The sequence below is a fragment of the Grampus griseus genome (genome assembly GCF_964374135.1).
Source record: "Grampus griseus genome assembly, chromosome: 1".
Taxonomy (NCBI): domain Eukaryota; kingdom Metazoa; phylum Chordata; class Mammalia; order Artiodactyla; family Delphinidae; genus Grampus; species Grampus griseus.
This window is the reverse complement of record NC_139017.1, coordinates 23,805,954-23,830,545: the sequence shown is the minus strand read 5'-3', so window position 1 is coordinate 23,830,545 and position 24,592 is coordinate 23,805,954. Positions and strand designations below refer to the sequence as shown.

Below are 24,592 nucleotides of genomic sequence, written 5' to 3'. Positions count from 1 at the left end.
GCATTCTGAGGCCCTCAGCCCAGGGGCTGGGGCGGGGCCGGCCCAGGGGCCCTGTGGAGACCCTCGAGAGCAGCTGTCACTTCTGATCTCATTTGTAAACTGAGATTCCCTTCAGATTTCAAGGGAAAAGCAGTCCATGGCCCGGGGCTGAGTCTGGCTCAGCAGGCCTTGTGCGTCTCCAGAGTCACGGGGCGGGGGGTGGGGTGCGGAGCTCACCTTGACCTCGTAGCCGGTGAGGAACTTCATCTCGATGGACTTCTTCAGCACGGCCTCCCTGTCCCGGTCAGCAGCAGCCCTGATGATCTGGGCAGAGGTGCAGAGGGGACCGTGGGCAGCACGCAGAGGGGAGCTCCTGGGGGTCCAGGGAGCCAGCACTGCCCCTCCCCACACAGGACAGCTGCCGGCCCACCCACCTTTCCCCTTTACTCCCCTGAGCCCGAGGTGGCTGCGGCCTCATCCACGGGCACCAAATGCTGCGGACAGGCAGGGACATGAGGACAGAAGCCCGCCTGCCCGCCCGCCCACTCGAGTCCCAAGCATCCCATCTGAGCCCCAGGAGAGCACGGGCCAAGGCCAAGCTCTGCCTCCACCCCTACCTGTATGTAGAGGTCCGTGAAGGATCTGTCATATTCCCGAGTTGCCCCAAAGTCCAGAAGAGCCACCTGGGAACGGGCGATACCGGGGAGGGTTTGCCCCAGTGGAGCACGGGTTGGGGGGACAGGGCGGCAGAAGGCTGATCTCGGACCCTGCTCCAGCGGAGCTCAGGCTCCCTGTGGGAGCCCCACTGGGCACTCACCTTGTGCTGCTGAGGGTCATAAAAGAAGTTGGACCAGTTGGGGTCTGTCTGCATGAAGTGGAACTCGAACAGCTCCCTCAGGCACAGGACCAGGATGTTGTAGCAGATCTGGGGGCCGGGTGGGTCCTCGTCACCAGCACCGGGCCACCCGGTGGCCCCTGGATCTGGGCCGGGGAAGCTTGACTCCCATTTCCCTCCCCATCTTCCACCCCATCCTGCCTCACGCCCAGAGCTGACTTTGAGGCCAAGCGTACCACCAGGTGGGTACACGCAGCAGCCCTCCTGCCCGCTCTGCCCCGCAGTGGGGCCTCGGGGCTCCAGGCCCACCCTGTGACCCACCTCATTCCGGATCTCCTGGCTCAGCCCCTCGGCCTGGTCCAGGGGGAAGCCGGACACCAGCTCCGTGGTCAGCACATGGGGGCTGCAGAGCTCGTCCACAATCTCGGGCACATAGAAGAAGGGGTGGTCCTTCAGCAGCTCCCTAGCAGAGGCGGGTGGGAGGTCACACCCGGGCCTCCTTGATCCCACCCAAGCAACACACTGGGGCGACACACAGGACAGCAAGGGGCTGAGCCCCCCAGGCAGAGGAGGGCCCTGCCCCGAGCTGGGCGGGACACGGCCCCGGCCTCAGGCCCCAACCCCAGCCATCGCCCCTCAGAGCCGGGGGAGGTGGGCGGGGGGGGGGGCCTTCAGCCCACAATGGGCTGCCCGAAGCCGCCCCTTCTGTCTTCCCAGCGGGAGCAACGGGCAAGGGCCCGAGGCTGGAGCCGCACCTGAACCTGCGGGCACAGGCGGCCTCTCGCTGGTAGTCACACTCGAGGGTCAGCTCCCGCCTCAGCACGTCGATCAGGTGCTCAGGGAACAGGCCTGGGCCAGGGAGGGGGGCGTCAGGGGGACGGGGGGCTCCCCGGGAGGCCCCCCCACAGGCCTGCCCTTGCCCAGCGGCAGCCTCAGACCTTCTGGAAGCATGTTGCTCATGTTCAGCACGGCCATGAGGTTGTTGACGTCACTGCTGATGCTCTGGGCCACGCCGGGGTACTGCGGGGGACAGAGGGGAGTCAGGCAGACAGACACAGCAGGGCCCCGCGGCGCCCCCGCCTCCCTGCCACCCACCAGCTGCCCAGCTGTGTCCCTCCAGGACCCCGCACCTCCGCAAGGCAGAGCCAAGACCCACCAGGGCTGCTGTGACCCCCGGGCCCACCGCGACCCTGCTCTCCACCGCCGACCGCTCCCTCCCCCATCCCCATCCCTGCGGCTCAGGCCCCAGACAGTCACTTGTCCCCAGTCCCTGCTCCCCCCAAACCAAGCGTGCTGGGAGGCTGTCCTCCCTCCTACAGTCACTCACTTAGCAAATACTTCTCGGCACCCACCGCTGACCAGGTGCCGGGACAGAAGTGAAGAGACACAGGCCCTGCCCTGGGCACGGGGACACACGGGGGACGTGGGGTGCAGAGGCCCCTAACTGCAGGGCCCGGCTCGGCCCTATGCAGCCCCTGAGGGCACTGAGCCCACACCCCGGGTGCCCACCTGGATCTTCATGGCCACCTCGCGGCCGCCCTTCATGCGGGCCAGGTGCACCTGCCCGATAGAGGCGGCTGCAAAGGGCCGCTCCTCAAAGTACTCCAGCTTGTCCCGCCAGCTGGGGCCCAGGTCGTTGTTGAGAGTTTTCTGGAGGGAGAGGCCAGGGAGGGGCCATGAGCACCACCAGGGACACTCTGAGGGGCCCTCCCCAACCCCTCCCGCAGGGCTGCCAGCGCCTGGACCCTGGGCCGCACCGGCCTCACCGTCATCTGCTTCAGCGGCATGAAGTCTGCGCTCTGCCTGACCCGCTCGAAGATCTTGGCCAGATGGGGGTTGATGAAGGCGTCATCTGGAAGGCAGCAGAGCATTCAGAGCGGAAGGCTGACCCCTCGGAAGGAGGGTGCACAGGCCACCTCGATCAGCCCTGCCCAGCAAGGTCTCCCGGGGGGGAGGCCGAGGTATCGCTCTGCCCTTCACACGCTGAACCCAAGGTTCAGAGAAGACGAGGCACAGGCCCAATGCCACACAGCAGGCCCAGCCTCGGGTTCTCCCTGCTCCCGCGGAGCATTTCCCCATTGGCACACAGACCCTTGATACTGCGGACCAAGGCTCCAGAGGGGATGCAGGGACGCTGACCCGTGCACGCTCCTGGCCCGCCTCGGCCAACAACCAAATCCGAGACCCCCGCAGCCCGGCCCACGGCACCCCTCCCCAGCCGGGCACTGGGTGCGTCTGTGCAGCTGGGGCCCTGCCGATGGCATGCGGGGCAGCGTGTGCCGGGGCCTCTGAACTCACCCTCACCCAGGGACCTGAGGAGGTAGATTCCTTAGAAAGAGCAGGCGTAGCTTTTTATGATTATAAAAGAAAGACATTTAGGGAACAAAGCGTATTAAATGTTTAAAATACCCATAATCTACCTACAGAGAACTACTGATCTCTTTTTTCGTTTTGACCCTTTCCTATGCGTTTTTCCCTGACTGCAGTCACGCTGCCTGGAGACGCTCTGGCTGACTCCCCTCCTGCAGCCGTTTCTCACGAGCACTTGCCACGTCGTTGAATAGCTTTCTGAAATATTCTGTAACACACACAGAAGCTTCAACACGCAGCTCACTAGCCGGACAGCGGCTGACTTCAGTTTGTTTATTTGAGGCCAGAAAGAATCCTTCGATGAAGCCTCTCCTGCAGAGCCCTGACCGCATCTCTGAGGCTCTCCGTCCTAGAGGTGGGGCTCACGCACGGAAGGGCTTCCGAGGGGCGCGTGCCACTCCAGAGTCCGCACCGGTACAGGCAGTGCCCGCGCCCACCTGCCTGGGTGGTTATTCCTGTCCTGCACTTGGCCACTTCAGTGAGTCCATCTGACTGCTTGTCGGGGGACTGGCTGTGCTCCCACCCAGGACAGCAGCCCCTCGGGTGCTCCTCCCTGGGAGGCACCATCAGAAGCCCGGAGGGCCCCCCGAACCCCAGCTCTGCTCTGGGGGCTACAATGAGCCAGCCTCCAGCTCAGCCGCCGCCGTCTCCCCCGGCCTTCCTTCCTCGGGGCCACACAGCCCATGCCCCGGTGTCACGCCACCACAGGCCCGTGAGCTCCCCAAACAGCACCCTCGGACCACCGCGCGGGGCACCAGGGGGCATCAGCCGGACTCTCCCCAACTTTTGAGACGCCAGGACCTCTGGACATGTCAAAACATTCAGAAAGAAGCCAGAAAAACAACCGTGGGCTCCTATTTCAGACACTGTTTTTAAACATCCCAGGTGGGTTAACAGCCAAGCTTCAAACAAGAGAAGCCCGTGGGCAGGAAACCTCCCATCCCTTCCCCTCGGGGCCAGGTGCGGTGCCCCCCACTGCTCGCCCCCAGCTCCCCTGCCTACGCCGCCTCACCGCCCCCAGCTCCCCTCCCTACGCCGCCTCGCCGCCCCCAGCTCCCCCCCTACGCCGCCTCGCCGCCCCCAGCTCCCCTCCCTACGCCGCCTCGCCGCCCCCAGCTCCCCTCCCTACGCCGCCTCGCCGCCCCCAGCTCCCCTCCCTACGCCGCCTCGCCGCCCCCAGCTCCCCTCCCTACGCCGCCTCGCCGCCCCCAGCTCCCCTCCCTACGCCGCCTCGCCGCCCGCAGCCCGCGCAGCCGCACTCACCCTGGATGCTCAGCATCTGGCCCAGCTTGAGCGCCGCCCCGCGCACCTTGCACAGCGTCCGCACGATGCGCTCCGCGTTGGCCTCTGACAGGAAGGGGCTGGAATCCAGCACGGCCTTCTTCCCTGCAGAGGAGCGAAGTCACCATGGCCTCCCTCAGGCGGGGCTGCTGGGCCTGGGATCCCCCAGAGGCCCCTCCACCCGCCCCTGGTTGTAGGTCCAGGGACAATAACAAGACATCAGGGTTTAACACGTTTTAAGTGAGATGCAGTGAAGTCCCAGCACAGAGCTTGACACAAAGGGCTCAGTCAACGTCTTTCCTCCTCGGGGTCCACAAAACCAGCAACGCAACTTTAACCCCACATTTCACACCCACCTCCCAGATGCCGAGGAAGGCCCTCAGGGGCCAGCCAGGTCTCCCCGGGCCCACCTCCAACCCCATCCCAACACACACACACACAGGCTCGCCCACGGGGCCTCTCCCTCCGTACCAGCCCCTGCCAAGTCACTGTCCCTCGCCCCTCAGTGTGCTGGACAAAGGTCACCAGCACCCTTGGACTCTCTGCACAGTCACCTGGGGCCACTGGCTGCAGTGAGAGCGCAGTCCTCAAGGGAGGGGAGCTCAGGGTCAAGGACAGCCTCACCCGGCTGGTGCCAGCTGGCCTGGGGAGAACGCATAGGGACCTCAGGTGTGCAGACAACCTCCATTCAGCACAGTCGGGGGTGGGAGGGTGCAGGCTGGTGACTCAAGGTGATGAGGAGGGGGTGACCCAGTGGCAGTCGGTGCTTTTCCTGCCCTCTGTCCTGTGAGCCCAGTTAGATCGGGAACCCCCGAGGGGTGCCGCCCACAGAGCCTGGCACCTTCCTCAGCCAGCATCACCACGGGCCTAGCCCAGCGCTCAGAGTGGGTCTGAGCTGGGTCCCCAAGGCGCGAACACGGGAGGCGGCCGTCATGCCACTGCCCTCCGTCCGGGGCCGTGCCCAGCACGGCCTCTGATACACCAGGGTGGGTGGGCTGCAGGGGGATGCGAGACTGAAGGCCCACACCTGAGGCAGCTGTTAGGCCTGCGCGGGGCTAGGCTCACCCCAAGGTCCCGGACAGCAGGACAGGGTCCCGGGAAGGGGAGAGATCTCAGCTCCACAGGAAGCAGCCCAGCCGCCGGGGGTCAAGAAAGCTGTAGCCCCTGGGCAGGGCCACTCCAGGGTGTCTGGGCCAAGGAGGGTGCCCAGATCACCCCTCGCCTCGGGCCGCAGCAGGGACAGGCAGCCCTCTATGTCCGCTCTGCCCTCCCCAGCCCCTGGGCCCTGTGGGCCGGGACCTGGGCCTGTGTCCCTGAGGAGAGGTGGGCGGGGCAGAGATGCCACGGCCCCGGCAGGAGGAGGGAGATCTTCTCCCCTAGGGACACAGCAGCGCCCCCGAGATCCAGGGACGGCGCCCGGCCCTCTTGAGCTTCCCAGGCAGCCGCTCCTCACGGCTGGCCACTGTCCACAGGCTGGAGTCTGGGCCCCTGCCCGGGCAAGGCTGGTTCTGAAAACAACCCGGGGGGAGCCGGGGGTGTTCAAGGGTGTGGTGGGTGCGTGCCCCGCTTAGAAGAGGCTTAGCCCCTGGGGAGGCCTGGGCCAGGCTGGTCGGTGCCCTCCAGGCCCAGGGGTTCCCGGGCCTGCTCAGGAAGCTAGAGCACGTCCCTCTGGGCCTGAGCCCCGTGTCCTGCTCTTGGGCCAGTGGCATCTAGGCCTCTTGACCCCCAACAAGGGCCACCGCCTCCCTGACAAAGGACACCAGCTGTAACCTTGGGGCCAGTATAGCTTCTTTCCTGCTTGGACGGGGCAGGACGGAGGGCAGCCAGTTTTCGGGGGGGGGACGATGGGAGAGGTTGTGCCTGGGGAAGGCTGGCTTCTCACTTCCCAGAGTCTCAGCACCAACACTAAAAATACCCTCCCTAATCCTCTCTGCTCTCCCGTCCCTTCCAAGGACACACACATACTCAGGGGCCTGGAGGACAGGCTAGCACCTTCTCCGCAGAGGCCCCCATCCCCTCGAGAGGGTCCTGCAGGTGAAGCGGGGCCATCCAGGTGGCTGGCAGGGCCCCCTTCAGGGCCCCCAGGCTGTAGCTAGGGCCTCAGGGACCACAGCACAGCATGACAGTGGGGATCACTCAGGGTCCCCAGGGAAGGGGGGAGGAGTGTCAAGTACCGGAATGAACTGATGTCCCCTGAATGGGCCAGGGGCAGGGGGCACTCAGCCCAGAACTTCAGGTAAACTTTGAGAAATCCACCAAGCAGATGGCTCTAGCAGGGCTGCTCTCAACAGCCCCCAGGACCCTGCTGAAGGGAAAGCGCCCTGCACCTGCCTAGCCGCCTCCCCCCCCCCCCCCCGACACCTGGACAAGCCTGGGGGAGGGGACCAGGTAGGGGGTGGGTGGGGCCTCCAGCTGCCCCCTGACCCATCGTCAGAGCATCCTAAGCACGCCAGGTTTCAGAGCAGCCGGTCTGCAGAACGTTCTCCATGGAGTACCACCCACAGCCGGCCACCCAGACAAGGGGAACTGAGTGTTCTGACCTGACCCCGGCTGACCCTGGGAGGCAGGCGACAGAGGAGTCACGATCTTCACTCAGAGACAAAGCGTCTGAAGCTGGAGAGGTAATGGCCACCCCAGGCCACGAGGTGGGGGAATGGGGGGCCCATGGGGTCTGTTCCAGCACAGCCAAACGGGGAGCCCTGGGCACCTGACCTGGCCAGACCTGGGACCCCAGCGGCTCTGCAGAGCGGGGGCAGAGGCAGGGCCACACCGGAGGCTCCTATCAGAAGAGGGAAGGTGTGCGGGCCCGGAGGAACCAGGACGGCTGGGTGAGCCAACGTGGGCCAGGACAGGAACAGAACAGCCTTCAGGTCTCAAACTCCAGGGCTGCCGTGAACACGGAACACAAGATGAAAGGTGCCCCTGGAGGCCAACCCTCGGGGAACGCAGGTGGGAGCTGGGAGCTGACAGGCCCAACTCTCAGGGCCCACCCTGCCCTCCCCATCAAGGGCCCAGCTCACCTGAGGGATCCTCAGGGCGGAGGCTCTTCTTGGCGACCTCGGCCAGGGCCCCGAAGCCCAGACCCACGGCCAGACCTGCAAGGAGGAGGTTGAGGGCTCTGGGCATTCGCTCAGGGGCTGCCCACTGCCCGCCGCCCACGAGGCCCGGAGCAGCCCCACACAGACACCTGCCTCGCTCCCCTGGGGACCTTCGCTGACACTCCAGGCATCTTGAAAAGGGAGGGGATAAGGAGGTAGGAGATACACAGCTGTTGTTTTCAGAGAAGACCTGCCTCAAGGTTGGTGCTTTCGCTGGAAAAGCCTCCTCCACCGCCACTTCCATCACCTTTGCTACAGGCTCACGCGACAAACACACACACCTCCAAAACAACGTACGACGGAGAAACGCATTGGGCAAGACGCAGCACAAATGGAATGTGGGCCAGGAATGGCTGCAGGCCAAGGACATCCTGACAACACTGGGCACCCCCTTGGGATGCAGCCGCCCACTTCACAGTCTGTGTGAAGAGCCTCCAATACTCTAGAATTCTCTAACCCAGTTCACTTAAGTCGCAAGGAGAGGCATTACCACTGCAATATAAAGCAGTCATTGGTGGGAACTGGAACATTTTGCAAAAGCCATGGGGACTCCCAGGAGCTCAGGCTACAGCCCTCACTTGCGGGGAAGGCCCCACAGGCACTGACGGTGGTCTAAGGACAGTGGGGTACCAGGCCCTCCTTCTCCCGTCAGCAATCTTTGAAATCAAGGTTTATTAACATCTCACTGGTCCAGAGGTTGGAACTGGATGATCCCTACTGTCTAGGGGAGGCCTGGGGAGGCCAGCAGGTGCCACTAAATGCACACAGAAAGCCCAGGAGCCTGGCTCAGGGCCTATTTCCTCTACTGAGATACAGTTCCAGCTGGCTTGGGGGGCGGGAGCACACTAGGCGAGAGAGTGAGGAACATTTGGAGGAGCACGCTGACCACAGCAGGAGGGACAGCAAAGACCCAGGGAAGATGCCAGAGATGCCCCGAGGCCAGTGGGCCTTGGCGAGCACAGCCCTGGGGGGCTGGGAGCCACACCTGGCAAGGACACCTGCACGTGCTTCTATATTTTCCAAATTTTCTACGATGATTATGCATTACTTTTATGAAAATTATTATTGAATTTACTGAAAAAGTTATTTAATGAAAAATACATTTTAAAAATCATAAGAGGATAACCCAATTTTTTAAAATGTTTTTGCAGTACATTTTACCCACCATGACACAACCGTTCACCCTCTGCTTTGCCAGGTAGCTCCTGCCTCATGGGTCAGTGTGAGGATTAAACAGCTGAATGAGAGTGAAGCCCTCCCAGAAGGGCTGGGCGGAAGGCAACACTATTCAGGTGTTCGCTATTACTGTCCTTTCTCCTATTCAAAGGGCTAGACCAGTGCTGCCAAAAAAATATAATGCCAGCCACATATATGATTTTAAATTTTCTGGGGGCTATGTTAAAAAAGGCAAAAAGAAGCATGTGAAAGGAATCCTGATCATATATTTTACTTAGCCCAGTGTATCCAAAACATTATCAATTCAACAAGTACTCAATATACACATCGTTAGAGAGATGTTACTTGTTTTATTTATTTTTTGTACGAAGTCTTCAAAATCCAATGTGCGTTTCGTCCTGGAAGCCTGTCTCAGCTTGGACCAGCCACGTTTCAAGTGCTCAACACCCCACGTTGCTGGTGGGGCAGCACAAGGGCAGCACAAGGCAAGTTCTGGCGACCAGAGCGGAGGCCACGGTCATCTGGAAATGTCCCCAAGGACACCCTGGCGTGCTGGGATGGAGCTGCCACGGCCTGTTTCCCTTTGACACCCCAACCCAGCCCCGGAGGACACTGGGCACAGAGCTGCGTCCCCGGTCAAATGGTAACTCCCCTCCCCTCCCCCCACCTCAGCACACTGTCCAACTCAGCAAACGAATGGCAACAGCAACGCTAACCTTCAAACTGCAGTGACCTTCCCCAATGTCTCTCCGCCTCTAGATTTTTCTCTGCCTACATCAAGTCCAAAGACAAGCCTGCCAAACAGGCAGACGTGTCAAAGGTTACCCAGGCTGGCCACTGAGAGCAGACGCCGAGCGCCCTTCTCTGCAGGGCCCCCAGCTGGGCCCCCTCACACGCTCTGCCGAACTCTTCTCTGGCCCATTCTGGGCTGCTGGGCAGAGCCAAAGCTCTCCAAGGCCAAGGACCGTCACTGAACACTGAATCACGGAGGGAACATTCCGCAAAGCAGGTTGCAGGCTCCTTCTGTGCGCCTGCGAGCTCCCTCAGGGCCAGGCCCGAGGAGCTGACAAGGGATGGGCTCCCCACTGCGGGACCCTGACCTCAGGAGCTCCTGCTCTAGTGAACCAAGAACAGGCTGGCCATCCCGCCATACCCAACCTGGCTGACCTGAAAGCATTCTCAGAACCTTGCAGAGACAGGAGGGCAGAGGCCAGCCAGGCTCTTCGTTCCCCCCGGAGCTGGGTGGCACCTGCAGGCAGCTCCTGGGAGATCAGCGCCTCTGCCTCGGACTCCCCGCGTTGGTGAGGACAGCCCGAGCCCGTGCTCACTCAGTCTCCGGCGTCACCTGAGGCCTTCCACTCCACCTCGGCCCCCCAGCCCTTAGGACAGCGCCTGTCCATGTCCGGACCCACAGGCAGGCTCAGCCCGGCCCGCATGGATGTCCCAGGGGAGACCAGCCGCAGAACCAGCTCCGCGGGCCCATGGCCACCACCAGCAGCCTGGCCACCACCCTAGCCTGTGAGAAGGCGCCAGCCCTTTCCAAGAAAGTTCCTGACATTTCTCACAAACGGAGATTTTGCAGGCAAGAAAGGCGGTGGCAGTGACGAGCAGCAAGGAGCAGGGTCTCCCCAAGGGGGTGGGGGCGCTTTGGGCTGCTTCCCAGGCTGTGGGACTGATCAGGGGGCCCAGGCCACTGGCCCAGCTCCTTCCTCCCCGAAGTCCCTCTGCAGGTCCTCAGAGCCAAATGAGTGCCCCCTGAGCAGCACCCCACAGACACAGAGGAAACAAGTAAATAAAAACCTTCTAACAAACAGCACCGTCTGTGAGGAGGCTTAGTGAGGGGCGCCTAACCGGCCAGCACCCCAGGCATGTTTACAGAGCAAGGCTGGACGGAGGTCCTCTGCAGCAGCAAGGGCCAGATCTGAGGGCAAAACCGCTTCACTCACACAGCACCACCCACGTGCCAGGCACTGTTCTCAGGCCTCCCTTTTCCAACACACCCAACAATCCTTCTGATCTGATAAGACAAGAAAGTCCACACAGAAAAGGCAGCGGACAAGGATATTTCCTTCACTTCAAGGTGTTCCCGAACCCTTGGTAATTCCACCTTCTCTTCCATCACCTGCATCCTCCCGCTGTGCCAGCACTGGGCACCGGGAAGAAGAGGGGGCCTGGGAGGGGGCTGCAACCCACAGCATCGCAGGAAGGAGAATAGGAAGGAGCAGTGGACGAAGGTCCCTGTAGAGTGTTCTCAGTTCTCAGAACTAAGCCAGAGTGGGGCAGCGGGGAAGACCTGACAGTCCCTCTGCTGGCTCAGGGGAGACGGGACGAATTCAGGGGCGACAGGCTCAGCCTGCCTGTATCTGTATGATACAGGCCTCCTCAGCCCGGGTCCCAGGACTGTCACAGATGCACATATGGGCCTGGGTGACTGGCAACTGTGGCTCAGCTTCCTCACCTGTAACTGGAGATTATAACTGCCCTAATCTCCTTCACAGAGGCTCTAAGTGACAGAAAATAGACAGAAGAGTCCCTTTTAAAGTTTGCTCCTGGAGAAAGTAGAAACCACGCTCCCTCACCCTGCCAAGGGCACAAACTTTTCTTGGACCTAAAGGGCATCTGTCTTGCTGCCTCAGAGAGCACCGGAGGAGCGCTGGCTACTTAGAGCGGCAGCAAGTGTGCAGCGTGTCCCCTCAGGAAGTCAGGCACATGGTGCTCAACTCCTTTTGGTAAGTTTTCTCTAGTGCCTACTTGATCTGTTGGTCTCATTTCTATAATCGTCCAGTTCTCCCTCATTTCATAGGTGCAGAGGAGGTAAGACATCTCCTCTGAACCTATAATACTGAAGCACAAATGAAAAATATAGAAAAGAGTAGAGGAGACACACATGACAGAAGGGAAAGATCTAACATATGTGTAACTGGAGTCCCAGAAGGAGAGGAGAAAGAGAACAGGGCAGAAACAATATTTGAAGAAATGACCAGAATTTTCCAAAATTGATGAAAGACATCAAGCACAGATTTAAGAAGCTCTATAATCCCAAGCAGAATAAAAGCAAAGTAAATCATACCCAAGCATGTCACAGTCACACTGCTGGAAAACAAAAGCAAAAGGAAAATTTTAAAAGCAGAGGACAAAATACAAATTACTTTCAAAGGAGCAGCAATAAAACGAATAGCTAAGTTTTCAACAGAAACAATGGAAGTTAAGAAGACAACTGAGGGACTTCTCTGGTGGTCCAGTGGTTAAGACTTTGCACTTCCACTGCAGGGGGCGCGGGTTCAATCCCTGGTCAGGGAACTAAGATCGCACATGCCGCGTGGTGTGGCCAAAAAACAAAACAAAACAAAAAAAAGAAGACAATGGAATAATATTGCTAAAGTGTCCAAAAGAATTAATTTTGAACATGGAGTATTATACCCAGCCAAAATACCTTCTAAAACAAAAGTGTAATAAAGACATTTACACACAAATAAAAACAGAGAATTAATGATTACCACTCTGCACTACAAAAAAAGAGAAAAGGTAGTTCTGCAGAGAAGAAGAAAATTACCCCAAAAGTAATTCTAATATAAAAATGAAGGGAGAGGGCTTCCCTGGTGGCGCAGTGGTTGACAGTCCGCCTGCCGATGCAGGGGACGCGGGTTTGTGCCCCGGTCTGGGAGGATCCCACATGCCACGGAGCGGCTGGGCCCGTGAGCCACGGCCGCTGAGCCTGCGCATCCGGAGCCTGTGCTCCGCAACAGGAGAGGCCACAACGGTGAAAGGCCCGTGTACAGCAAAAAAAAAAAAAAAAAATGAAGGGAGAAAGAAACACAAAAAGGGTAAATATGTGGCTAATCTAAATTCATATGGGCTATACAAAGAAATGACATCTTGTAAGGTTTAACATATCTTAATAATTTAGTATATAATATAAAACATGTAGAAACAAAATACATATCCACGTTAACACACACACACACACACACACACACACGAAGGGATTTAAACTGTTCTGAAGTGCTAGCATTACTGCAGAAGTAGTCAAAATAATCATTTCTATTACATTGTAGTAAGTCAAGAATGTATGCTGTAATCAAGAGAAACCACTAAAAGTATAGTAGAATAATAACACACAAACTAATAAAGAGAAAACATGTACAAGAAAAAAATCTCTTTAATTCAAAAGAAGGCAAGGCAAGTGGGGAGAGGGAAGGGGAAAGGGGGAAGAAAGGGGTAGGGAATTAAGAGGTACAAACTACTATGTATAAAATAAACAAGCTACTAGGATATATAGTACGGCACAGGGAATATAGCCAATACTTTATAATAGCTACAAATGGAATCTAACCTTTAAAAATTGTGAATCCCTATGTTGTACACTTGAAACTTACATAGTATTATACATCAACTATACCTCAATTTAAAAAAAGGTAAAAATTTTTAAAAAGAAAGTAAGACAGAAGAGAAAAAAAGGGAACAGAATGGATGGGTCAAACAGTAAACAAAGACTAAGACAGTAAATATAAACCCCAATACGTCAGCAACTCCATTAAATGTAAATGAACTAAATACTCACATTATAAGACTAAGATTAATGGTCTGTACCTAAATCACAGGAAAAGAAAATATATATATGCTGCTTACAAAAGACATACCTTAAATATAAGGATACAAAAGGTTGAAAGGAGAAGGAAGGAAAAAGATATACGATGCAAACATTGACCACCACCTCCCAAAAGAACAGCTGGAAAACAGCTATACTAATATCAGACAATGTAGACTTTCATAGAGATAAGAGAGGTAAGACATAATAATAAAGGAGTCAATCCCCAGGAGGATATAAGAATTCTAAATCTGTAAGCAACCAATAACACAGCTTCAAAACATTGAAGTAAAAATTGACAGAACTAAGAGGTAGGTAAATCCATGATCACAGCATAAGACTGTTAAATGTCTCTTTTGATAGCTGATAGAATAAACATACCATCTAGAAAAATGGTACACATGATCTTATTTGCAAAGCAGAAATAGAGACACAGATGTAGAGAACAAATGTATGGATGCCGAGGGAGAAAGAGGTAGGGTGGGAGGAATTCGGAGACTGGGATTGACACCTATACTTTATTGTTACTATGTGTAAAGCAGACAACTGATGGGAACATACCATAGCACAGGGAAATCTACCTAATGCCCTGTGGTAACCTAAATGGAAGGGAAGTCCAAAACGGAGGGGAGATCTGTTTTTGTATGGCTGATTCATTTTGTTGTGCAGTGGAGGCTAACACAACATTGTAAAGCAACCATACTCCAATAAAAATTAATTTAAAAAAGAATTTTAAAAAGAAGTTTAAAAAAGAACAAAAGAATACACCTACCAAAAAAATCATTAAAAGATCTGACTAATATGAGTAACAAACTAGACTAGACAGATAGATAAACTGCACCTGACAGTGCCAGAATTCTTTTCAGATACACATGGAACATTTACCAGTATATTCCCATTGGAGTCAATGGCAAGACCCCTATTTCACAGAAAGGCAAACCAAGGCAATACCCAAGGTCACAGGAAGCAGGGCCGGAATTATAACCCAAATCTTATGATGACCTGAAGCCCAGTTCTGACCCCAAATCCAATATCTAATGCTATCTTTCATTTCATTCTCCAACAAAAGCTAATATCCAAAGATCACCATGCCCCACAGCATCAGAGCCACAATGTCCCACAGCCCAATCAGACCTAGAGTTCCTGCGCCGTCTCAGCATCAGAATGAGCCACCCAGATGGAAAGCCCTGCCTTCTGCCTCTATACAGCTCAATACCTGCTGCTGACCTTCCCAAAGACAATCCTACCCCCTGAGATCTAGAGCAATCCCTTTCTTTCATACCTGCAGTGTAACAGCTTCCTAAAGTCTGTTAGTCTACACCTCAAAACCATCTCGCCCTCATGAGGGGAAGAAAGGCCAGAAGTATTTTCTAGGAGAAGAAAGCAGAGCAGTGTTACTTCCAACTGTCTAGATAATGGCCCACCAGTAAGCCATATACTCCACAAGGCAATGAAGAACGTACATCAGTAGGATATTTAGATCTCTGAAACAGAAATATTTTTGCAACATGTGCAGTTCTAAGGATCTATGATACTAATTCTGATCCTTTTCTATTCAATTCCATTCTATTTAATTTGTTTTTTAAATGCCGGTCCTGACCCACTAAACTGATTTCACACTCACTAAAGGGTCATAAGCCCCAGTTTGAAAACCTCTGGATAGGGTAGAAGGCCCAGAATTCACCTCTGGGGCCAGAACTTCACGTTCTTTCCAGACCTGGCTCCTCTTTGCTCCCCTCCTGCCACCTCTAATCCTGAAACATGAGCTGCCAACTGCTTGGGCAACAACGTGTGCAGCTGAGAATCACAGCTGGGAGCAGATCTCCAGCACAGACTCTGAAGGGCGGCTCCAGGCATCAGGCAGCTGTCAGCAAGGGCTCAAGAGGCTCCTGATGGTGCAAAGCCCCTACAAAGACCAGGGTCTCTCCTCACCCCAACCCCAGCTCCCTCTGGCAGCCCACGTCCCCCACACCTTGAGGGGAGCCCTGTACCCTGGTTTTAACGAAGTTGACTTTTTGTCCTACACACCTTCCTATACAACCGCTTTCACTTCAGTCTGCTTTCCTTAACCCACCCCCCAAAAAGGCCTGACTCCTGCCTGCTTCACCAGGACCTCCATCAGATACTAATTGGCCATCATGACCTTCATCCTAACCACTTTTCCCAAACAGGTCCTCCACTACCCCACCCCAGCAAAGACTCACGAGAGAGGCTTATACCCATCCTAAAATACATCAGTCAAACTAAGCCTTATGGGGACAGAGCTCTGTGCTGAGCCCTGGTCTGCAGTGAGGGGAGGAGGATTATAGGTTACAGAGAAAGACTAACTACAAAGTAAGAAGAGAACAGTTCCTGCCCTCAAACTAATGGGGGAGAGAACAGAATCTCCATCTAATACTTTAAGAATAATAGATGTCCCAACTAATAGCCACTGAGCAAAGCAGGGCAAGTGACATGTCTTCTGGGGAATAAGGACCACTGGAGGCCCCCAGAGCAGCCCATTCTGGTAGTGGCACCCCAGGGAGTTACAGTGTTCTACGAGGAACTGCTTAAAACGCTAACCCATTAAAGTGAAATGAAGCAATAATTCTGTGCTGAAACTCAGATGACACTGTATGCTGGATTCCTGAAAAGCTAAGTAGCAGCAGATGCCACATTTTAAGATAACAATCATGGAAGAAAACCTCAGAGTTGAGAAAATTCTATCCAATTAACCTAGTTTGCTCTGCACCTAAGGAAGACAGCCAGCCTTCCTTCAACGTTAGAACCCACACATCAGGCCAGCTTCCAGAGGCCAGGCTAACAGGGAGCACAGATCCACCCCCGAACAAGGAGTAAGACGGGGTCTCCACAAGAGAAGAGGCAGCCGGGGAGAGCAGCGTGCCCGATGTGCGGTCTGTAGGAGGGGAGACGTACAAACCAGCAAAGCAAAAGGCAGGTAGGTAAAGGCTCAGACACATGAGAGCGGGCTTTCATGACCAGTCAGCACCGGCATCAACATGAACCCATCAATGAGACCACCGTTACACAGAGCCGCGCAAATGAGCACCTGCCCCAGGTGGGCACGCGAATCAAGTCGCCAAGGCTGTTGCTTTCATTAACTGTATTGTCTGGAGAACCTACTGAGGATAAGCGGGCTTTAGAGAAGTCACTCCATCTTCAAGCAGAACCATAGCAAAGGACGGCACTTGCAACAGGAACATCCTGGTCAGATATGACAATACAATGTCATAAAAGCAGAGACAACTGCTGTAAACCTTCACTATAAAATGATCCTCCAACTTGGACGAAGAGAGCACAGGGGGGTACTGGACACAACGGCTATGCAAACCCCTAAAGAAAAGAACAAACTCACAACTCCTCAGCACACTGAAATGGAGGACAGCAGCTCGGGGCCACGGCACCTCGTTATCATTCCACTGATGCCCGCAGGCCCAGCAAACGGGTCCCCAAATGGCTGGGCAAAAACCACTGGGTCCAGGAGCCAAAGAGCCCCACTGTCCCACCTCCTCCCTGCAGGGGCCTCCAAAGGCCTGAGTGAAACGCGGATGCTGCAGACGCTGCCCCCCGAGAAGCAAAGCCGCAGCCCACAGCGTGGAATCAGCCACGCATCGACCCCCAGGGGTGAGCTGAGGCAGAGACTGAATCGCCCACCCACGGAAAACATCCCGGCATGGCTAACACAGGAGCTGCCATGCTCCCCGGGGCAGCCCTGGGTCCCCGGCCTCCCCGCCTCACGCAGACCCCACGGTGGCCCCCGCTCCACTCACCGGGACTGGGACCTCACCTCCAAAGTTGGCCAACCGCCCAATCCGCGTAACTGGCACCTTCCGCTCGCGAGCCCGCTCACTGAGCTAGAGGGCGAAAAGAAAGAGACCTCCGGGGATCAGTGAACAGGGACAGGACCGACCTTCAGGGGTTCACACCGCCCCCCGCATGCCCTCTCCACCCCCAAAGGCAGCAGCTCCGCCCAGCAGCACACGCCTCCCAGAAGAGGCCTCCGTGTGCCCGACATTCCAGGCCATGGCACCCGAAGAATGTCCCCGAAGAGGGGGCCTGACACCAGCAGCACCGTGGGAAGCCCCCAGCCCCACCCTGGGGGCCCCCTGCACACACCATCTGCTTGTGGGGCTTGCTCTCCGGGCGAGCCTTGGCCTGCCGGGCCTTCTCAATGTCCTCAGCCGTCAGGCCCCCCACAGGGGACTGGTCCTGGTGGTAGAACCTTCGCTGCAGGCCCGTGGCAGAGAATGGGTCTCTGGGGTCCGCAAAGAGCGGCCCGTTCACCCTGCCCATAGGGGAGGCGGCCTGGCCCCGGAGCCCGCCTTCCCCAAAGGGTCCGCTGGCAACATAGGCAGGAGCTGGGCCCTGGCTGCGGGCCTGATCCCAGGGCGGAGGGGACTGATCCGGGGAGGAGGCCACAGACGGCTCCTCGGAGGCGCCCTCGGCCCTCAGCCCTGAGGAGTGGAATTCTGCTTGCGGGTCGTCAGAGCTCTTGGTATAAGACTCTTCATGCTTCTCCTGACCCTGCAGGGAACAAATGGCAACGTGAGAGGAGCAAGAGGCCGGCCAGGAGCCCCTCCCTGTGTGCATCCCCTTCTGGCCGGAACAGCACACCAGCGCGTCCCACCCTCTGACCCTCTGGAGGGCCCTACCATGTCACCCCCGTGGCCCGTGGCCAGTGCCGGAGGCGAGCAGCAGCCCAGGAGCCGGGAGGCCCGGATTCCAGCCCTGCTCCTGCCAGGGCTCTGCCGTGTGGGCCCCGGCAAGCCGGCCGCCCGTGGTCCCTGAGCGCCCACTGGGTGCCCGGCCCAGACCAGGGGAGCGACCACTCTCCTGACAGGAAGCTCCTCACCTGTAAATCCGGGCTCAAGGGCAGCTCCCAGGGCTTTGGGGAAGGGGAACCAGGGCAAAAGATGGGGAAAGCGTTGAGAAGTAAGAGCACAACCGGAGACCAGAGGAGGCGAGCGCAGCACACAGGCAGGGCCACCCTGCCTCTCCAGGCCAGCGCCTTGCGCGCCACCCGAGGGGCTCTCCCCAGAGGGCTTGTCACATCCAGGACCTGGCCCGGCTCTTCCAGGAGCAGGGGGGACAGGACAGGAGAGGAGGGGGAGAGAACACCATGTTTTCCCTGTAACGGTCGCCGAGACCTGAGCTTCAGGCCCAGGTTCTTTCTACTTTTGAACCCCTCGCGACCTGGAGAGAGTTCCTGAGCCCTCTCTGCCACTTCCTCATCTGAAAAGAGGGCTCCCCCCACAGTCACAGAGTTACGTGCAGCACAGACGGGGCCAGGGGAACAGGGCCGAGAAGGCTATAATTAGAACAGCACTGACTCCTGAAGGGAGGTCGGGGACCTGGATTCCCCGATTCCACTGAAATGGACTCAGTGCACGGAGTGTGGCCTGTAGGTTCTGCAGAAACAGCAGTAGACCCCAAAGCCTTCTCACTCTCAGCTTTATAAGACACTGTGGGATCTAAGCAGATAAGATGTGCCCTCCAGAGGAAGGAAAGAGACAGGCTGTTACTTTCATTTCATAAGTGGCAAACAGAGGCCGAGAGAGCTAAAATAATCTGGTAAAGGCCCACCAGGCGGCCAACGGCAGGGCAGGCATCCCGAGCCAGGGCCTGCCCCGCGGGCCGCCCCGAGGCCGCCTGACAGCACCCTCCTCGGAGCAGAAATGAATTCTATTTGGAATCAACGGGCACCTGTCAGATGGCCAGGGAAGCCCTGGAGTGAGGGAGTCTGGGACAGGGTCCGAGAGCCACGTAACTCCTGTAGCTCCCACACCGGCCGCGGGCTCACCGCTCCTTCTGCCCCACTACTCCAGTGCTGGCCACCGGCCCTGCGTGACCATAAGCTGTTTATGTGGCAGCCAAGGGGTCTCAGTGTCTCAACGGGACCAGACTCAGTAAGTGTCTGCCGGATGAATAAGTGAACAAATCCCTTGAGGAGCTAGAGGGAGAGAGGTTCCTGGAGTACCTGCGCCTCCGCCCCCTCACAGACAGGGGAGGAACCCACATCTGAGTGTGCAGGGAGAGAACGGGAGTGCACTGGAGACCATCGTGCCTCCTACACGATGGGGGACCGCCACTCCCTCCTACCTCCGAGGGGCCGTCCCAGGGGATGGCCCTGCCTCTTCCAAGGACCGGGGCCAGGCCTGTCCGAGGGGAGCAGAGGGGTGAGAGGGGAGCCCGGGCTCCCTCTCACCCTTCAGGGAGGCCTGCCCACGTCTAGCATGCTCCTCTCCTGGGCGGCCCAAGGGTGCTGGGCAACCTCACTTCCTGGGTGCTCCAAGGCAAACACCCAACAGGAAGGCGATGGCTCCTCACCAGCGAAGGCACCAAATGAGTCTGCCAGGGCACAGCCCAGCCTCAGCAGAGAGAGGGCGGGCAGGGAGTCTGAGACTGGGAAGAGGACACAGGATGCCGGTGCTGTCAATCAGTAATCACATCGAACTGCTTAGTCTCAGTTTCCCCATCTGAGAAAGGGGGAAGCATTTGGGTCTGCACCCCTCCCAGGACAGCTGTGAGGCTTGTAAGAGGTCACAGGTGTGAACACCTTTGCAAGCTGAAGGTATCTGTGTAGAGAGAGAGACACAGTACCGCCACTGGACCCTTAGAGAGCATGAGGGGAGAGCTGGGAATCCTAACCCTGAGAATGACCAGAGGCCGGCGGGCTGGGATGTCCCACAGCCTGGAGGAGCGTGCGTGTCCTTGTCCAGAAGGTCAGAGCAGAAATGGGAGGAGTGCGGCAGCAGGGCACCCTTGCAGCACAGCTCCCAACATACACATGCCCAGGCGCACACATGCGTGCACATGCGCACGCGCACACACACACGCCCCCTCCCCATGCCCTCAGACTGTCAGGAACAGGGGTGGGGACCATGCGGGTGATGCCATGGTGGATGGCGCTCCGCTACAGCAGGCCGTGTTGACAACCACAGCTCCAGCACTCGTTTTTGCTTAAAACCCTCCCCTTGGATGGTGAAACGTCAAGGCCCCCTCCCACTGGCACCCTGCCCACTGCCAACTGGCCTCCTTACCTGCACCTGCCCCAAGACCATGCTGATCTGCTCTGCGGCCGTGGACTGCAGGGCCCCGGCCGCCATAATGAGCTCCCTGCCGAGGCCCAGGTGCTGCAGGTGGGTCTCCACGGCCGCCTGGGTCAGCTTGGCAAGGCCTTTGACCACCATGATGGTGTCCCCCAACATGGAAGCCATCCTTCAGGGCTGGAAGAGAGTGGGCCAAGTCAGGGTCGGGGCTCCACGCCTCACACAGCATCGCACTCACACGGGCCACCTCTACCCCAAACTATGGCTGTTTGATTTTTCCAATGACCTCCCCTTCTGATCCAGGTTGACTGAGAGAAAAGAGAGGAAGGGCCCAGGGTTCAAGGTAAACGGAGTGACTCCCCACACGGCAGGGCGCCGAGCAGGAAGAGAGAGTCCATGGAGTCAGGGCTGTGCGCCTGGACCATGTTTCCTCACCTCACAGCCACCTCGTGGCACAGACAAGTAAAGGGATTTGCCCAAAGTCTCTCAGCCACCAAGTGGCAGAACCAGGACTTGAATCTGGGTGTCCTGATTTAGTCCAGAGCTCTTCCCTCTGGACCAAAACCGTAGGTTGGGGAAGGAATGAAACAGGAGGGAAGGGAGCAAGGCACAACCTTTGAAAGAATGACATAGCCCAAGGACATGACATAAACTGATTAGAACCAAATGGGTCCAAGATGGCGGAGAAGTCAACTTCCACTAGACCTTGAGCCTCAGTATACGCTCACTGTAACGCATCAGCAAGCTAAATGACACATCCACAGGCGCCACCACAGTTCCAAGACCAACCATAAGGATCAAAAAGTGGGCCGTGGCCCAATTCCTGGAAATCCCCGCCCCTTCCTGAAATAGCTGGAATACCCCTCCCACTCATTAGCCTATGAAATTACCCACCCCTATAAAAACCGACAACCCCACACCCTGGTGCCTTTCTCACCTTCCGAGATGGCCCACACTCTGTCTGTGGAGTGTGTTTCTCTCTAAATAAATCCACTGTCTCTCACTGAATTCTTCCTGTGATGAGACATCAAGAACCTGAGCTTCAGAGCCTGAACCAAGATGACAGAGTAGAAGGACGTGCTCTCACTCCCTCCTGTGAGAACACCAAAATCACAACTAGCTGCTGGACAATCATCGACAGGAAGACACGGGAACTCACCAAAAAAGATACCCCACATCCAAAGACAAAGGAGAAGCCACAATGAGACGGTAGGAGGGGCGCAATCACAGCAAAATCAAATCCCATAACTGTGGGTGGGTGACTCACAGACTGGAGAACACTTATACCAGAGAAGTCCACCCACTGGAGTGAAGGCTCTGAGCCACACGTCAGGCTTCCCAACCTGCGGGCCTGGCAACAGGAGGAGGAATTCCTAGAGAATCAGACTTTGAAGGCTACTGGGATTTGATGCAGGACTGGGGGAAACAAAGTCTCCACTCTTGGAGGGCACACACAAACAGATGTGCGCATAGGGACCCAGGGGAAGGAGCAGTGACCCCAGGGGAGACTGAACCAGGCCTACCTGCTAGTGTTGGAAGGTCTCCTGCAGAGGCAGGGGGTGGCTGTGGCTCACCATGGGGACAAGAACACTGGCAGCAGAAGTTCTGGAAAGTACTCCTTGGCGTGAGCCCTCCCAGAGTCTGCCATTAGCCCCACAGAAGAGCCCAGGTAGGCTCCAGTGTTGGGTTGCCTCAGGCCAAACAACCAACAGGGAGGGAACCCAGCCCCACCCATCAGCAGTCAAGTGGATTAAAGTTTTACTGAGCTCTGCCCACCACAGCAACAGTCAGCTCTACCCACCACCAGTCCCTCCCATCAGGAAGCCTGCACAAGCCTCTTAGATAACCTCATCCACCAGAGGGCAGACAGCAGAAGCAAGAAGAACTACAATCCTGCAGCCTGTGGAACAAAAACCACATTCACAGAAAGATAGACAAGATGAAAAGGCAGAGGGCTATGTACCAGATGAAGGAACAAGATAAAACTCCAGAAAAACAACTAAATGAAATAGAGATAGGCAACCTTCCAGAAAAAGAATTCAGAATAATGATAGTGAAGATGATACAGGACCTCGGAAAAAGAATGGAGGCAAAGATCGAGAAGATGCAAGAAATGTTTAACAAAGACCTAGAAGAATTAAAGAACAAACAAACAGACATGAACAATACAATAACTGAAATGAAAACTACACTAGAAGGAATCAATAGCAGAATAACTGAGGCAGAAGAACGGATAAGTGACTTGGAAGACAGAATGGCGGAATTCACTGCTGCAGAACAGAATAGAGAAAAAGGAATGAAAAGAAATGAGGACAGCCTACGAGACCTCTGGGAAAACATTAAATGCAACAACATTCGCATTATACGCATCCCAGAAGGAGAAGAGAGAGAGAAAGGACCAGAGAAAAGATTTCAAGAGATTATAGTCAAAAACTTCCCTAACATGGGAAAGGAAATAGCCACCCAAGTCCAGGAAGCGCAGCGACTCCCATACAGGATAAACCCAAGGAGAAACACACCAAGACACATAGTAATCAAATTGGCAAAAAATTAAAGACAAAGAAAAATTATTGAAAGCAGCAAGGGAAAAACGACAAATAACTTACAAGAAACTCCCATAACGTTAACAGCTGATTTCTCAGCAGAAATTCTACAAGCCAGAAGGGAGTGGCATGATATACTTAAAGTGATGAAAGGGAAGAACCTACAACCAAGATTACTCTACCACACAAGGATCTCATTCAGATTCGATGGAGAAATCAAAAGCTTTACAGACAAGCAAAAGCTAAGAGAATTCAGCACCACCAAACCAGCTCTACAACAAATACTAAAGGCACTTCTCTAACAAGAGAAGAAAAGGACCTACAAAAACAAACCCAAAACAATTAAGAAAATGGTCATAGGAACATACATATTGATAATTACCTTAAACGTGAATGGATTAAATGCTCCAACCAAAAGACACAGGCTTGCTGAATAGATACAAAAACAAGACCCATATATATGCTGTCAACAAGAGACCCACTTCAGACCTAGGGACACATACAGACTGAAAGTGAGGGGATGGAAAAAGATATTCCATGCAAATGGAAATCAAAAGAAAGTTGGAGTAGCAATACTCATATCAGGTAAAATACACTTTAAAATAAAGAATGTTATAAGAGACAAGGAAGAACACTACATAATGATCAAGGGATCAATCCAAGAAGAAGATATAACAATTATAAATATATATGCACCCAACATAGGAGACCTCAATACATAAGGCAACTGCTAACAGCTATAAAAAAGGAAATTGACAGTAACACAATAATAGTGGGGGACTTTAACACCTCACTTACACCAATGGACAGATCATCCAAAATGAAAATAAATAAGGAAACAAGTTTTAAATGACACAATAGACCAGATAGATTTAATTGATATTTATAGGACTTTCCATCCAAAAACAGATTACACTTTCTTCTCAAGTGCACATGGAACATGCTCCAGGATAGATCACATCCTGCGTCACAAATCAACCCTCAGTAAATTTAAGAAAATTGAAATTATATCAAGCATCTTTTCCGACCACAATGCTATGAGATTAGAAATGAATTACAGGGGGAAAAACATAAAACACACAAACACATGGAGGCTAAACACTACGTTACTAAATAACCAAGAGATCACTGAAGAAATCAAAGAGGAAATCAAAAAATACCTAGAGACAAATGACAATGAAAACACAACAATCCAAAACGTATGGGATGCAGCAAAAGCAGTTCTAAGAGGGAAGTTTATAGCTATACAAGCCTAGCTCAAGAAACATGCAAAATCTCAAATAAATAATCTAACCTTACACCTAAAGGAACTAAAGAAAGAACAAACAAAACCCAAAGTTAGCAGAAGGAAAGAAATCGTAACGATCACAGCAGAAATAAATGAAATAGAAACAAAGAAAACAATAGCAAAGATCAATAAAACTAAAAGCTGGTTCTTTGAGAAGATAAACAAAATTGATAAACCATTAGCCAGACTCATCAAGAAAAAGAGGGAGAGGACTCAAATCAATAAAATTAGAAATGAAAAAGGAGAAGTTACAACAGACACCACAGAAATACAAAGCATCCTAAGAGACTACTACAAGCAACTCTATGCCAATAAAATGGACAAATTCTTAGAAAGGTATAACCTTCCAAGACTGAACGAGGAAGAAATAGAAAATATGAACAGA

At 55.0% G+C, this 24,592-nt stretch overlaps 1 protein-coding gene across 2 annotated transcripts in view; it reads right to left on the bottom strand.

The window, feature by feature from the left end:
• The window catches only part of COQ8A (coenzyme Q8A), a 49,551-nt gene that overhangs the window by 1,744 nt on the left and 23,215 nt on the right, over positions 1-24,592 (bottom strand). For both annotated transcript variants that reach the window (XM_082654790.1, XM_082654791.1), the window contains exons 2-14: positions 20,368-20,553; positions 17,444-17,851; positions 17,115-17,181; positions 7,486-7,560; positions 4,448-4,570; positions 2,581-2,666; positions 2,324-2,464; positions 1,753-1,834; positions 1,570-1,663; positions 1,136-1,277; positions 797-904; positions 597-662; positions 217-303 (exon numbers count right to left, since the gene is read on the bottom strand). In XM_082654790.1, coding sequence (XP_082510916.1) covers positions 217-303; positions 597-662; positions 797-904; positions 1,136-1,277; positions 1,570-1,663; positions 1,753-1,834; positions 2,324-2,464; positions 2,581-2,666; positions 4,448-4,570; positions 7,486-7,560; positions 17,115-17,181; positions 17,444-17,851; positions 20,368-20,544 — 1,656 coding nt within the window. In that variant the 5' untranslated portion in view covers positions 20,545-20,553. The remainder of the gene's footprint in view (positions 1-216; positions 304-596; positions 663-796; positions 905-1,135; positions 1,278-1,569; positions 1,664-1,752; positions 1,835-2,323; positions 2,465-2,580; positions 2,667-4,447; positions 4,571-7,485; positions 7,561-17,114; positions 17,182-17,443; positions 17,852-20,367; positions 20,554-24,592) is intronic.